This window comes from Poecile atricapillus, chromosome 4 (genome assembly GCF_030490865.1).
Source record: "Poecile atricapillus isolate bPoeAtr1 chromosome 4, bPoeAtr1.hap1, whole genome shotgun sequence".
NCBI classification, from domain to species: domain Eukaryota; kingdom Metazoa; phylum Chordata; class Aves; order Passeriformes; family Paridae; genus Poecile; species Poecile atricapillus.
In genome coordinates, this window is record NC_081252.1 from 74701520 (window position 1) to 74717337 (window position 15818).

General features: G+C 50.0%; 1 protein-coding gene across 7 annotated transcripts in view; it reads right to left on the minus strand.

Moving 5' to 3' along the window:
- Positions 1 to 7369, minus strand: part of ZNF638 (zinc finger protein 638) — a 59387-nt gene extending 52018 nt beyond the window's left edge. For all 7 annotated transcript variants that reach the window (XM_058837221.1, XM_058837225.1, XM_058837224.1 and 4 more), the window contains exons 1-2: positions 7247 to 7369; positions 4112 to 5734 (exon numbers count right to left, since the gene is read on the minus strand). In XM_058837221.1, the coding sequence (XP_058693204.1) occupies positions 4112 to 5539 (1428 nt within the window). In that variant the 5' untranslated portion in view covers positions 5540 to 5734; positions 7247 to 7369. The remainder of the gene's footprint in view (positions 1 to 4111; positions 5735 to 7246) is intronic.
- Between the last annotated feature and the right edge of the window lie 8449 nt (positions 7370 to 15818).

Consider the following 15818-nt stretch of genomic DNA (forward strand, 5'->3'; position numbering starts at 1 on the left):
GGAGCTGGGAAAAAAAAGGAGCGATTTTTTATGGAGAAGGAATATTGCTTGGAAAACTCTGGAATTCTTCGAGGTGGAACACCAGCTGTGAAAATTATTAAATATCCTCGGGAAAAAAATTCACTCCCGGCTGCTTTTATGGCACAAAATCCGATAAAATCCGGGATAATCGGGAAAATAACGGATGGGAAAAGTTGGGATGACGGAATAATTCCCGGATAAAGCGGCAATTTCAACATTCCAAGTGGGTTTTTCCCTAATTCCAGGCCTAAACAATCCTATTCCCAAGGATCCAGATTTTTCCAGGATTTAACCGGGAGAAACCAAAACTTTTCCTCAAGGAAAACTTGGGAATGAAAAGGGAATTTGGTTCCCAGAATTCCAATCCCGCGGTGCCAAGGAGGGATCCAAGATTTTTTGGGAATCTTCTCCTCTTTGCCGAGTCCTCACCAACCAAAACCCTCCGGATTTATGGATTTTCCTCCTTTTTGCCTCATTCCCGCTTATTTCAACTCTTTGGGAATATTTTGCCCACGGAATTCTCATGGAAGGGAAAAGAATTTAAAGATGATCCCAAAATTCCATCCAAACTCTTCCATATTCCCACCCTTCCCTAATTCCATCCCTCTCCTTCGTGGATCAGCACTGAGAAATCCTGGAAGAGGAAGGTGATGGAGCAATTCCAACGAAGGAATTCCGAGGGTAAATCTTCATGGAAAACAGAAAATTCCAAGGATTTCGCAGATTTCAGGTCTGAGGAGGTGTCGATCCCGACTTTGAAGGGATTTTTGGGAATAAAAACGGATAAAAATACGGATAAATCCCATTCCTCGTGCTGGGAACGGTTCAAATCCTCTTCATTCCAAAGGGGATGGGATTGAGGATGATGGAATCGTTGTTATCCCGGGAAATTTGCTTCATCCGGAACGGGAGGCGTCTGGAGAGGGAGGAATCCCACAAATCCCACTTTCCTGAGCGGAAATCCGTAAAATCCTCGGAGATTTCGAGGATTTGGGAAATTGGAATTGAAAGGGAACGGCGGCGGGGTCAGACCCCGCCAATCCCGCAGCAAAATCGGGAATTTTTCCCTAAAAAACCATCCAGGACACGAAGATTTTTGGGAATACTCGGCCTGAGTGTAGATTTTTGCCTCAAATTCTGATTTTAATTCCCAAAAATCCACCTTGGTGTGGCCTCATCTCCTCACAGCCAACCCTGAGGATCCCACGGGAACATTCCCAGAATTCCTGAGGCTGGAAAATCCCTCAAAATCCCAAATCCAACCTCTCACCTCGTCCCTTTCTACCCGAGATAAAAACCAGGCCAAATCTTTCAAATTCCTTTGCTTCCCCAACCTCAAATTTCCATAAATTCCCACCAATTTTTCCCAAAATTTCCGATATTCAAAGTTTCAAACAATCTTTTTTCCATAAAAAAAAAAATTCCTATGGATACAGGTGGAAAACACCAAAATTTGTGGCTTTTGAAGCAAAAAAAAAGAAAAAAAAAATCCACCTTAAAATGGAACAAATCTGTAAAAAATTAAATCCAGAGTTTTTTTTTTTCCAGGGAAAATTCAGCTTTTCCAGGAATTCCAGAAAATCCAGGAATTTTGGCCAAGTTGGAGGGAGGATCCATGGGAAAAGAGCTCGGCACCGATGCCAGAACTCGGAATCCGCCGTTGGAATTTTGTTTCCGGCGTGGGATTGGGAAGTTTTTCCTCGTTGGGAATCTTCATCCGATGTCGGTTCCCGGAATCATGGAATGGTTTGGATTGGAAAAGAGTTTAAATCCCATTTTATTCCCACCCCAATCCCAGCTGGATCCAAATCCATCCCAACCCAGCCTTGGGCATTCCCAGGGATCCACAGGAAATCTGGGAATTCCATCCCAGCCCCTCCCCACCCTCCCAGGCTGGAATTCCATCCCAAAATCCCACCCCAATCCCAATTTTCCCAATTTTTCCCTATCTCCTGCCCCTCCAGCCATCAAATCCCTCTCCAGCTCTCCTGGAGCCCTTTAAGGAATTCTGACATTTCCTTGGATTTTCCCCTTCTCCAGGAGAACATTCCCAGCTCCAACCCTGGAGCAGCTCCAGGACCTCTGGATTTGCTCCACATCCTCCTGATGTTGTTCCAAATCCCGAGGCAGCTCCCCAGGAGGGCAGAATTCCCACTTTTCCCGCGGATCTCTCCGGGATATTTGGAGCTTCTCCCCCACGACACCTCAAGTCCAACTCCCAGAGCTGCTTTTCCCATCTCGGATCCGGGCTGGGATTGTCCTGCTCCAGGAATTCCCGGCTGGGATGATCCAACCTCTCCAGGAAAATCCCTCCCGGTGCGATCCCGGTGTCCTCGTCGTTGACGGAGACGTCGGAACGGCGCCGATCCCGATCCCGGCGCGGCCGCCGCCACCCGGACACGGAGCGGTGACAATTCCGGTGCCACCACCCCAAATCCATGAGGGGGACAGCATCAAATGTCTCAAGTCCTTGGGAATCACCAGGAATCGCCAGGAATCGCCGGGAATCACCGGGAATCACCGGGAATCGCTGGGAATCGCCTGGAATCACCGGGAATCGCCGGGAATCACCGGGAACCGCCGGGAACCGCCGGGAACCGCCAGGAACCGCCGGGAATCGCCGGGAATCGCCTGGAATCGCCGGGAATCGCCGGGAATCGCCGGATCCGGTGGCTCTTCCAACCCCGAGTTTCCATCCAGGAATAATTGGGAAAACAAACCTTGAACGTCCGGCTCATCTCCAACCACCCCAAAACCCAGCGGATTCCACAGGATTTCAAACTCTGGAGCTGGGATTGAGAGGAATTCTCGGAGCTCTGGAATTCCCGGATATTCCAGCTGGTCGTTTCTTCATCAAAGTTTGATTTTAGGGATAAAAATTCCCAAATTCTTCTGGATGGTGTCCCCGGGAGACAAACACCAAACGCTTCCCAAGGGAAGCGATTCCGGAGCAGATTTGGGAAGCTACAGTCGGATCAGGATTTCTGGGAATTCATCCCATTCCATCCCACCAGGAAAAGATCTCCCAACTTTTCATCCACCCCAAAAAACCTCAGCCAGAACCGATTTGCCAACGGATTTTCCCTCTTAAATTCCCGGAATTTTCCCATTTAAATTCATTCCCTTTTCCCAAATTCCTTTTTCCTTTGGTAAAACCTCCCCAACTTGTGTTTCCCTGTTTTGATTTATCCCATTTTTTATTGGGAATCATCCTCCCCTTTCCCATTTCCCCGACAAAAACGCTTTGGGAATTTCTGGTTGTTTTTCCCTAACAAAACCGTTCCCGTTTTCCATCAGAATTTTCATTCCAGGCACAAAATGAATCCTAAAAATCTCCAAGATTTTGCCAAATTCCAAAAATCCCTCCCCACCAGCCTCTCTCCACACTTTGCACTTCAAACACGTTCAATAATTATTAATAAATTAATAAACTATCCCAGCTATTTTTTTTTATTATTATTGCACCTTCTCCTGTCATTTTTGACGGATCAAACCTCTGGATTTTCCGGGAAAACTTCCAAAATATTTTTTTTATCTCCCAATATCCACCATTTTCTCCCTTTATTTTTCCTTTCCGAGCTCAAACCGTGATTTCCTCCGAGGCCGGGAGCCCGGCGGGATGAACGGGACGCGTTTTCCCTCTGGAATATTCTCTGGAATATTCGGCGTCGTGCCGAGTTTGGAAGATGAAAATTTTGGGTTTTAAATCTTGTTTTGTTTTCAGGCAGAGTTTGGAGGAGGAGGATGAAGGGGAGGAATGAACACACAAATATTTCACCCACCCCGAGAAACGACTGCAGTCCCCACACACACAAAAAATTCATTAAGGAAAATTAATTAAATTAATTAATTAAAAAACCCGCTGCAAACTCAGAAACGGTTTCGATATTAAAAAAAAAATTAATAATAATTAAAATCAACATTTTCAATCGACTGTGAAATGCACAACACAACGCCGTTACAATCTCTTCTAGCGCCGATCCCAAAAAGCGCTCGGCATCCTAAATCCACGCAATTCCCGGGGAGGAAAAACAACCGGCGGAAGGCAGGGAAAAAAAAAGTTGGGAATAATCTGGGAAAAGCCACTCACCTTCATATGAGTGCATTCAAGGTTACACAGAGAACACAAATGTGGGAATATTCGTGGCGACGTGGCATAGTAGTCGTTCATCATGGACGGGGTGGGCAGGCGTTTGTTCTTCTGGGAATTCGGGAACACGGGCAGCCAGGACGCCTTCACCACCCCGAACGGGGATTTGATGGGCTCCTCTGCGGGCAGCTGGAAGGATTTGTGGAAGGGTTTGTGTCCCGCCGAGGACGCGGCGGTGTGGGCGTGGGCGGCGCCGTGCGGGGCGCCGGTGTCGCGTTGTTTCTGCTCGTGTTGGCTGATGGCGGCCAAGAGCCCGGCCGAGAAGGGCGGAGGCGTCAAGGGCGGCAGCACGTGCTGGGACACGGGCGGCTGGACCAGCGGCGGCATCCCCGGCGGCAGCATGGGCTGCGGCAGCGGCGTGGGCAGCAGCGCCGGCAGCATGGGCGGCAGCACCGGCGGCATCGGCGGCTGCGACGCCGGTTTGGGCGCCGGCAACGCGGCGGGAGCGGCGCCGCACAGCACCGGCACCTTGGCCGGCGGCTCGGCCGGGAAAAACGGCGGAGCGGGCGAGGAATCGCCGGGAAACGCCGGCAGCTTGACGAGCTCTTCGGCCGGGAAGGCGGGGCCGCACGGCACGTTGGGCGGCGGGACGGCCACCGGCACGCTCTGCTCCCGCTGGAATTCCTCGCGGTTCTCCGCGCTCGAGCCGTCGGCGTTGTAGACGGGCGCGTCCAGCGCTTCCTCGGGCGGCGCCTCGGGGTTGTAGGTGCGGATCTCCAGCGGGTCCTCGGTGTAGCCGTATTTGCTGGCGTGGCCGTAGTCGATCACTTTGCCCTTGACGGCGCCGCCGCTCTCGCCCACCGGCTCCTCCCCGCGGCTCGCGGCGTGCAGGACGGGCACGGCGTGGCCCATCTTCCGGATCCGGATCTCCCGCAGGATCCTGGGCATGTTCTCGGGGGTCAGCTGATCGTCGGGATAGCGGCTCAGCTCTTCCAGATCTTCGTTGGACAGCCCGAAACTCGCTAAAATGCTGGAGGCGCTCTCGGGCGTGTAGCGGTTCTGCGGGTTGGAATTCTGCTCCAGAACCGGCACCGGGCCGGGCGCTTTGGGCCCGGCGGGGCAGGGGCCGCCGTCCCAGCGGTTGGCGCGCGGATCTCCCTTCTGCTCCGGGTGGAGGCCGCTCTTCTCCTTCACCTTCCTGGGATCCGCCCTGTGCAGGGTGACGCGGACGTTGATCCTCTGCGAGCCCGTCCACTGCAGCGCCTCCTGCCCCGAGAATCTTTGGGGAGCTCCTTGGGGCGTGGCGGGCGCCGCTTTCCTGGGCGGCCCCGCGGCGCCCGCGGCCCCGAAAGCCGCCGGTGGGGTTTTGGCGCCCGCCGGGTTGGGTCCTCTGGGTCTCGGGGGCAAGGTTCCTCTGGGGTTAAACATTGCCGTCTTTCAGCAATGCCCGGCCGACGCCGGCGTGGGGAGGCGCCCGCCCGCCGCGCCGGAAGAGCCACGTGGGTCTGAATTTGGACAAGCTGAAAAGGAGGAGGAGGAGGAGGGCCCGACACAAAGGGGCCGGCAAGGCCAAGGTTCAGGGAATTCACAAGTGGTGCCAAACTTTCCAAGAACAACACAAAGCTGCAAGTTAAAAGACAAGGATTAGATGGGTCATTTTTTTTTTTGGGGGGGGGGTTTTGGTATCTCTGCTCACGGCTCGGCTTTTAGGACGGGGAGGAAAAGCAAAGCCAGTTACGGGAAGCTCCGAAAAAAAATCCGCGCGGGGAAAAACGTCGGCGTTTCGCCGTTTCGAAAGATTAAAATGATAAAGGATTAATTAAATGTGTGATTAACGAGCACGCGACAGCATCGCTTCAAACCTGGAGTTTGGATTTTTTGTAACAGATTTGGGCTGAATTACAATTATTAATGATTTTAGGAGCGGGAAGGCAAAGCGTGGAATCCCTCCCCCCGTCTGAAGGGTGACGAGGGATGAGCTGGAATTGTTTTAGGTGGAGAATTCCAACCAGATCCAACCGGGAGAAGCCGAGGGCGGAGCCTTTTCCAGGAAAAAACTCCCGTGGGTGAAGAGCAAACCCTGCAAGAATCCAGGAATTCTGCAAACGAGGCTGGAATTGTGCGGGTGGGAATCGGCCGATCTCTCCCAGAGCGTAAACAGGAAGGGTTTGAAAAAGAGGAGGAAAAATTGTACAGGAGGAGGAAAAAAGAAAATAAAAATAAATCTCTACATGGAACAGCTCCGTGGTGAAACGGGGCTCGGTTTGGGTGAAATCAGTGAGATTTTGGGTGAAATCAATGAGATTTTGGGTGAATTCAGTGAGATTTTGGGTGGAATCAGTGAGATTTTGGGTGGAATCAGGGAGATTTTGGGTGAAATCAGCAAATTTGGGTGAAACCAGCGAGATTTTGGGTGAAATCACTGAGATTTTGGGTGGAATCAGCAAGATTTTGGGTGAAATCAGCAAATTTGGGTGAAATCAGCAAATTTGGGTGAAATCAGCAAATTTGGGTGAAATCAGCGAGATTTTGGGTGAAATCAGGAGATTTGGGGTGATATCAGTGAGATTTTGGGTGGAATCAAGGAGATTTTGGGTGAAATCACTGAGATTTTGGGTGTAATCAGCGAGATTTGGGATGAAATCACCGAGATTTTGGGTGTAATCAGCGAGATTTTGGGTGGAATCAGCGAGATTTTTTTGGGTGTAATCAGTGAGATTTTGGGTGAAATCAGTGAGATCCTGGGTGAAATCAGCGAGATCTTGGGTGGAATCACCGAGATTTTGGGTGAAATCAGCGAGATTTTGGGTGAAATCAGCGAGATTTTGGGTGAAATCAGCGAGATTTTGGGTGAAATCAGAGATTTTAGGTGAAATCAGCGAGATTTTGGGTGCTGGGAGGTGGGAAACGAAGTTACAAATCCAGGGAAAGGGGGGAAAAGCGAACACGGAGCTCTGGAGAGAGAATCCCACAGGGTTTGGGGCTGGAAGGGACCTCGGAGCCCATCCCATTCCACACCTCCCGTTATCCCAGGCTGCTCCAAGCCCCGTCCGAGATGGAGACCGGGAAAAATCCGAGTCCTTGAGCAGCTCCTCGGGAACACCGGAAAATTCCGATTTAAGGGCGAGGACAAACCTGCGGCCGCGACATCAGCGCTTCCCATCCTCATTCCCAAAATCCCAACCTCGTCCCAGCCCAAACTGGGAGAACTCCAAAGCCGGGAATTCCTCATTTTCCCCATTGTCCATCTGTTGTCTCCTGGAGTTGGATTCTTCTTGAGGTTTTCCTGGAGTTTTCCCGGCCGTTCTCCGCGCTGAATTCCTGAATTCCCGAGGTTCTCGTCTCGCCGATGCCTTCGTGGGGTTTGGCTTCCTGAGATGATTCCAGGTGGAATTTTTTTCCATGAGCAGAAGTTCACAGCTCAAGGAACAAAAATTACAGGGAACGACCAAACACAGGAGCGGGAGAGGAGAATTTTCCAACACAATTCCCGGAGTTTGTTCCCATCTGGGTGTGAGATTTGGGGTTTTTTCGGTTTTTTTGAGGAATTATTTCATTTAAACTCGGTACAAACTGCTCAGCCCCCAAGGAAAAACATGAATCCTATCAATCCTCTCCAAACAAACAATAACCAGATTCCCACCAGACAGAATTCCCAAAAATTCCGGCCTCTCTCCCGACATTCCTCCTCCCTCCACAAACAAAACCGGATTTCAACGGGAGCTGCGCGCGAAGCCGAGTTCGTTCCGGAGCTTTTCCAAACCGACATTCCCAGAGCCACCTCCTGCCTTTCCGTTCGCGTTCCCTCCGGAATTCCCAGCTCCGGAGGACAAACAATCCCTTTGAATTCCTGTGGGAAGCACTTGGAACGCTGCCAAATCCAACCACAAAAGGATCAGCACCAACCTTAATTCCAGGGATCGGGAATCTCCTGAAGGATGGGAATAAAATCCCCGATTCCCACGGGATGAGTTTTTACCTCTCCGGGTTATTTCCCAACGCTGAATCTCCCAGGGATAGCCGGGACTCACCTCAGGGATGGGATCCAGGTTGGGAAAAACTTGGAATGAGCTGATTTATGGAAAATGTCCCCATCCGCGGCAGGGGGTGACATCGGATGGGATCGGAGGTCCCTTCCCACCCAAACCGGTCCGGGATTCTGGGAAGGGCCGCGGGAGCTCTGGAGGAAATGCCGAGATGGAGGAAACAACGGTCCGGGGAGAACTTCACCTTCCTCCTCCTCTTCCTGGTGGATTTTTTTGGGAAGCGCCGCTGCCGGGACAGGGAGAGCGCGGCAGGGACCGGGAACGTCCGATGGAAATCAGGCACCGGGATCATGGAATGGTTTGGGTGGGAAAAGACCTTGGATCCCATCCAATCCCACCCCCAGATCAGGAATATTTCCCCAATCCCAGATGGATCCGAACCTCAATGTCCAGCCCGGCCTTGGGCATTCCCAGGGATCCACAGGAAATCTGGGAATTCCTTCCCAGGATCCCAGCCCAATCTCCCCTTTCCCTTGGGAAGCCATTCCCTGGCTCCTGTCCCTGCAGCCCTTGGCCCCAGTCCCTCTCCAGCTCTCCTGGAGCTCCTTTAGGGACTCTCAGCATTCCCTGCATTTTGCCCTTCTCCAGGGGAACATTCCCAGCTCTCCCAGCCTGGCTCCAGAATCCTGGAATGATTTGGGTGGGAAGGGACCTTCAATCCCATCCCATTCCCACCCCATCCATGGGCAGGGACTTTCCCCTATCCCAGCTGGATCCAAGCCCTGCCCTTGGACATTCCCAGGGATTTGGGGCAGTCCCAGCATTCCCAGATGCTGTCGCTTTCCCTGGATTCTCCCCACATCCCAATAAAGGCAGCTCAGGATTTGGGATTTGGAACAGCCCGTGGAGCTCAGTGGGATCCAATCCCGAATCATCCCAAAATCTCAGCTCCCCTCTGGAATCCCGTGGCCATTCCCAGGGCTCTGAGCTCTCCCTGGATTTTTCCCTTCTCCAGGAGAACATTCCCAGCTGATCCTTGGGAACCTCAGAGCGCAGCACAGAAGCCGAACGACGCCTTCCTCGCTTTCCCTTCCGCTTCCCAACGCCAACGGACAAATGGAAAGTTCTGGAATTTAAACTCACCCAAAGCAAGAATTCCTGCACAGAGAAACAGGGCAAGGAAAAGCCCCCCACAACAGCACAGAATCCTGGGATTATTCTGCTTGGAAAAGACCTTTGGAATCATCTGTGCCCGATTCCCACCTCAGCACCGAGAGCCACATCCAGGAATTCCTTGGACACCTCCAGGGATGAGGATTCCAAACCTCCCCGGGCGCTCCCAAGGCCTGAACGCCTTTTCCATGAGGAAATTCCTGCTGAGGCCGTTCCCGCTTTTCCCGTTATTCCTTGGGATCAGATCCCAACTCCCCCTCCCCGTCAGGGAATTGTGGAGAGCCACGAGGTCCCTCTGGAGCCTCCTTTCCTCCAGGAACCTCGGGAGGAGGCGGATGCGCATTTCTCCCGTTATCCAGGAGGAAATTCCAAAGGGAGAATTTCTGGATTTGTCCCTATAAATAACAGGGAATTTTCTGGCTCTGCGCTAACTCCAGAGCGGATAAACCGGAACTAAAGCCAGGCCTGGGAAGCTGCTGTGCTTTTCCAAGAGTTTTTCCAGACCTGACCACATCCACACGGATCTCCTTTGGAGATTCCCAGCTTTTCTTTCCTTCAACAGAAAAATCTTGGAATGTTTTGGGAAAGGAGCTGGATTTTCCTCCTCCTCCCTGCGCTGCCCAACACCGCGACGGCATCCAGAGGGTGCCAGGGTCCTTCCCTCTGGAAAATTCCTCATCCCAGATGTTCTCTCACCAAGGTCAGGACTCGGGCGAGGCATTCCGAGCCCTTTTCCTGCATCTGGGAATTCTTTCCCGCGGTTCTGGATGCTCCCGGGCAGTTCAGCACCCTCTGGATCTCTGGGATCGTCACCTCTGGATTTCCCCTTGCCGGCACAGCCCCACCTCGAGGGGACATCCCGGCTCCAGCAGGAGCTCCTGGATTTTTCCGGGTTCTCCGCGGTGTCCATCCGGATTATCCCTCCATCCCGGGATGCTCCGGCTCCTCCGGCACGGCCCAAATCCAACAGATCCAGGTGGTCTGGCATTCCAAGTTCTGGCATTCCAAGTTCTGGCATTCCAAGTTCTGGCATTCCAGGTTCTGCCATTCCAAGTTCTGCCATTCCAACAGGATCACCTGACCCGCTCGGGCCAAAATTCCCAGGATTTCCGAGGTGAGAGCGAAACCCTCCCTGAGCACATTCCTGCTGCCAGCTCCAGATCCAGCAGGATCTCGACTGGGATGGCTGGATTTGGAATTCCAAGAGCCAGGATCACCAGGAATGTTCCTGGTGGATGAGGAGGAAGAAGAAGGTGGAATGGGAATGGTCCTGGAGCACCTGGATAACGGGAAGAGGATAAATCCCGGCCTGGAAATTTGAGATTTCCCAGGAAAAAGAGAAGGGCAAAGGTTGAGCTGGAATTGGAAAAGCCTGAAGGAAGCAGATCCCAAAAAAATATCAGGATGGGAAAGGAAACACTTGGAGAAGAAAATTCCTGGGATGAGATAAAACCATGGAGGAAAAAAGGGAGGCAAAACCCAAGAGAAATTATTCCTCCCACCCTGGGCAATCCTGGAAGCCAAATTCCCCTTCTTCCCACTCCTCCATCCCAGTTTTCCTATGGAAAAGGAGATTTCAGGTATGGAATATCCCTTTGGCCACTCCCAGCCCAGGGAAAGCCAAACTCAGCTCCCAAATCCCAAAGAAAACTCCCAGGAAAAGTTAATTCCGTCCCTACCCGAGCAGAACATCAACACCAGCCGTGGAATCCACTGAAATATTCCCAGAATTCTGCCTTTGAGGCAGGAAGTTTCTATCCAGAAAAAATCAAGAAATCAGGACAAGCTTTTCAACCTGGAATTCCCGAACCAGGACCAAAATCAGGAATTTTAACACCGGGAATCTTCCTCAAATTCCACTTTCCAAGTTTGATAAATCCATTTAAACACCAGCAACAGGTCCCTGATTCCATCACTGACATTCCCAATGAAAAATTCCCAAAAAAAAGCCCAAATTCCAAGGAGAATATTTGTAAGAGATGGCAAGGAAACAGGAAAATCGGTTTTATTCACCTTCAAAGATTAAAGGGAAAGGACCCAGACGAGCTCCTGGTCTGGCAGCAAAATTTCCAAACTGGGGAAGGAAAAGAGGGAAGAAATCCAAGTTTTGGAAGCCTTTGGAAAACCCCACCCTTGGATAAATATCCTCGATTTTGGCAGAGTTTGGAGGAGGAGAAATTGGGTTGGTCCCTTCCATCCTCACACCCTCAGGGGTAGATTGAAATCAGAGGGAGAAATCGAATTTAAAATAAAATTCAGGATATTCCTTTTCCTTGGAAAGAATCCCAAAGAAAATCAGGAGCTCAGCTCAGCTCCACCCTCTCCAAACCTCCCGGATTTTTCCATGTCCAGGGAAGATTCCCACAGAAAAGACATAAAAAAAAAAAACCCCCAAACCAACAAGATTTAAACTTTGGTTTAAATCTTGGTTTGGTTCGGGTTCTGAGTCAAAAAACGCAACAAGTTTTATGGAAATCCTCTTAAAAATAACCTTTTAAAAAGAAATACTGAAAGAAAAAAAGAAAATAACAACTCATTATTAAATTTCTTGTTTAAAACACCACTAAAAACACCCAAAAAAGCAGCGCCTAAATTGAGTTTTAAAACATATTAAATCCCCCAAAAAGAAGAAGTTCTGCAAACCACGTGATGCTACAGAGCTACAACGCTTGGCCTGAAGTAAAAATGGGATTTTTTAGGGTATTTTACCCAATTTTCCTCAATTATTCCCGTTCTAAAGTTAAAAAAAAAAGAAGGAAAAGCCGCGTTTTAAACCCCAAACCACGAGGAGGTGCCTGAGGCCACCTCCAGGTCCTGAGGTAGAAACCCAACCTGAGGTTTCTATCGCTTTATTTTGGCCGATTTAAAGCCAAACCCGCAACTCTCAACAGCCAAACCCCGTTTTTTTTAAGGTTAAAATGTAGAATTTCAACATTTAAAGCTTTGATTAAGGATGAAATGAAAGCTTTGAGTGTTGTTTGACGTGCAGGCGAATAGAGAGAGAAGCAGAGCAGCGTTTCCCTCCCTTCAAAACGCCTAAAAACCGCCTAAACGCGAGATTAAAATCTCTAAAAATCCACATTTCAATCCGTGCCCAGATTAAAAATCTCTAAAATCCACATTTCAATCAGTGCCGGGTATAAAATGTGGTAAATCCGCTGTGGGGCTGTGCTGCAGGTCGGTGGCTACGGAGCGGTTTTATCCGCGGGCCGGAAGAAAAAGGAGAAAGAATTAATGATAAAAAGGACTAAAAGAGAAAGAATAAAGAAGAAAGGATAAAAAAAATTAAGGAATAAACACCCACAGCGCGAAGCTTCTCATGAGGGCCCCTCAGCCGCCCCCCCCCTCCCCTCACAGCCGCCATTACGCGCGTCCCCCTCACCCCCCACCGCTCTGAGGGGGGAAGCGGCCGCCGCTCGCCTCCTACCTCCACCGGCGCGCAGCCGCCGCTCTCCCCGCGTCCCCCGCCGCCGGGACGAACCGGGAGGAGGGGGAAGAAGCTCCTAAAAGCACCGGGGAGAGTCCCGGGAGCGGCGGGCGGAGCGCCGGGAGCGGCGGGCGGAGGGACACGGAGCGCCAGGCGCGCTGCGGCTGCGCGGGGTCAGAGCCGTGTGCAAAGGAGGGGGGGTGGAGCCGACCCCTGCCGCGGGGCACGCTGGGAGCCGCCCCGCTATAAAAGCGCGACGGCAGCGCGCGCCTCCTCAGAGCGGCGCTGGCGTCCGTGGGGTTCGGATCTCCTTTACAATTCCGTTATTACCACTTTTAACCCTTCTGTGGGTATTTTTACAACTCCCCCAGGTTGTTAAGCTATTAATTATTAATTCTGCTCCTTGTGGTCGCTTCGTTTCCCTGCCTTGAGGCTGCTGTGTGTGGCACAGCCCTGCTGCCGGCGCCTGGAATCGTGAGGGAGCGGGAGCTGTTCCCATTCCCCTCCTCTCCAAAATTTAATTTCATCTTTATTCAGGCCTTTAAATCCGTCAATTCAGAGTTTTGACCATAAAACAAAGCGATGCGGCTGTTGGGAGTTGTGGTTTTGGGTTAAAATTTGCCTTAAATAGAGCAAGAGCGGCCTCACCTTGGGGTTTCCACCTCAGGAGTGCCGGGAGATTCAGGAATTCTCCAGCCCTGCTGGATTTATTCCAAATATTGTCTTTAGTGTGCTCTGGGTTTTATGGATAAACAGCTTAAATGTTAATAATTTATTGTAATTAATAAAATGTTATTAACTACTGTATTAATTATATATGTAATATAAATAATTCCAGGGAAAAGCACGAGGCGCCGGCTCCCCGAGGGTTTGTCCGTGAGGATTTTTGGGATGAATTTTCCTTGGAATGTTCAAGGTGAGGTTGGAAAGGAATTGGAGCAGCCTGGGATAGCGGGATAAGGGTGGAATATTCCTCCCCATGGAATAAAAGTGGAATTATTGGGATTTAAGGTCTTTTCTAACCCAAAATCAATGGGATTTGCTTTGGAATAGCTGGAATTTCCAATGGATTCGCGTCCCTCGGGACACAGCGAGGCAGAATTCCCAAATCCAGGCTCCTCTCCCACAAAAAAACACCCCTGGAATCCAAGAATCCACAGGAAAAAAAGCTTTAAACCTTTAAAGATGTCACATTATTCCCTTAAAATTCCCATAAATCTCATCCCACGCCGTTCCCAGGGAATTCCGAGCGGATTTTGGAGCTAAAAAGCAAAAGTGGGGTTGGATTTTCCCAAAAAAAAAAAAAGCAGAGCAAGAAAGGATCCTTCGAAATTCCCAAAATTCCTGCATCCAATTCCCAGCTGGAATTCCATGGATTGAGGCTGTTTTAATTCCAGCCCTGAGGATCTTTCCTGATGGAAAAAATTTGGGAAGGGAAAATCCACCCTGACTCCAAAGCAGCTTTTGGAATTAAATAAAGAATTGAAGGAATTGTAAATTAAAAATAAATTAAAACTAAACAATAAATAATTGGAAATGGGAAATATTTAAAGGATGAGCACAAGGAATTCTGATTTTTTAGGGATGCTGAGCCATCCCAAATTTTTTTTTTCCTCATCCTGGGTATGCTGGGGGTCTCAAAATTCCCCAAAAAAGCTGGAAATGCGATCAAATCCCAAAACTGAGAGTTCAGCTCTGCCCTAAATCCTCCTAAATCCAAAGGATTTTTGGGGAGATTTTTTGGGATTCAGTAAAAAATGAGGGGATTTTTGGGATCTGGAGCAGCAGGAAAAGCTGAGGGAGCTGGGAAATGTGGGAATGAGGGATTTGGGGATTTTGGGAATGAGGGATTTTGGGATTTGGGGAATGAGGGATTTTGGGATTTGGGGAATTTTGGGATTTGGGGAATTTTGGGATTTGGGGATTTTGGGATTTGGGGAATTTTGGGATTTGGGGAATGAGGGATTTTGGGATTTTGGGGATTTGGGGATTTTGGGATTTGGGGATTTTGGGGATTTGGGGAATGAGGGATTTTGGGATTTGGGGTTTTTGGGAGTTGGGGTTTTTGGGAGTTGGGGTTTTTGGGAGTTGGGGATTTTGGGATTTGGGGAATGGGGGATTTGGGAAATGAGGGATTTGGGGAATGAGGGATTTTGGGGATTTTGGGATTTTGGGATTTGGGGAATGAGGGATTTGGGGAATGAGGGATTTGGGGAATGAGGGATTTGGGGAATGAGGGATTTGGGGAATTTTGGGATTTGGGGAATGAGGGATTTTGGGATTTGGGGAATTTTGGGATTTGGGGAATTTTGGGATTTGGGGAATGAGGGATTTTGGGATTTTGGGGATTTGGGGATTTTGGGGATTTTGGGATTTGGGGATTTTGGGGATTTTGGGATTTGGGGATTTTGGGATTTGGGGAATGAGGGATTTTGGGGATTTTGGGATTTGGGGATTTTGGGGATTTTGGGATTTGGGGAATGAGGGATTTGGGGAATGAGGGATTTGGGGAATGAGGGATTTGGGGAATGAGGGATTTGGGGAATGAAGGATTTGGGGAATGAAGGATTTGGGGAATGAGGGATTTTGGGATTTGGGGAATTTTGGGATTTGGGGAATTTTGGGATTTGGGGAATTTTGGGATTTGGGGAATTTTGGGATTTGGGGAATGAGGGATTTGGGGGTTTTGGGATTTGGGGAATGAAGGATTTTGGGATTTTGGGATTTGGGGATTTTGGGATTTGGGGATTTTGGGATTTTGGGATTTTGGGATTTGGGGATTTGGGGATTTTGGGATTTGGGGATTTTGGGATTCGGGGATTTGGGAATGAGGGATTTGGGGAATGAGGGATTTGAGGATTTTGGGATTTGGGGAATGAGGGATTTGAGGATTTTGGGATTTGGGGATGAGGGATTTTGGGATTTTGGGATTTGGGGAATTTTGGGATTTGAGGATTTTGGGATTTGGGAATGAGGGATTCAGGGATTTTGGGATGAGAGGGAACGGCCTCAGCTCCTCCAGGAGAGCTTCAGGTGGGATTTTGGGAATTCTCCTGGAAAAGCTTCTCCAGTGGGGGGTGGTGGCACTTGGGGACACGCGGTGGCCTCGGGGCCATTAACT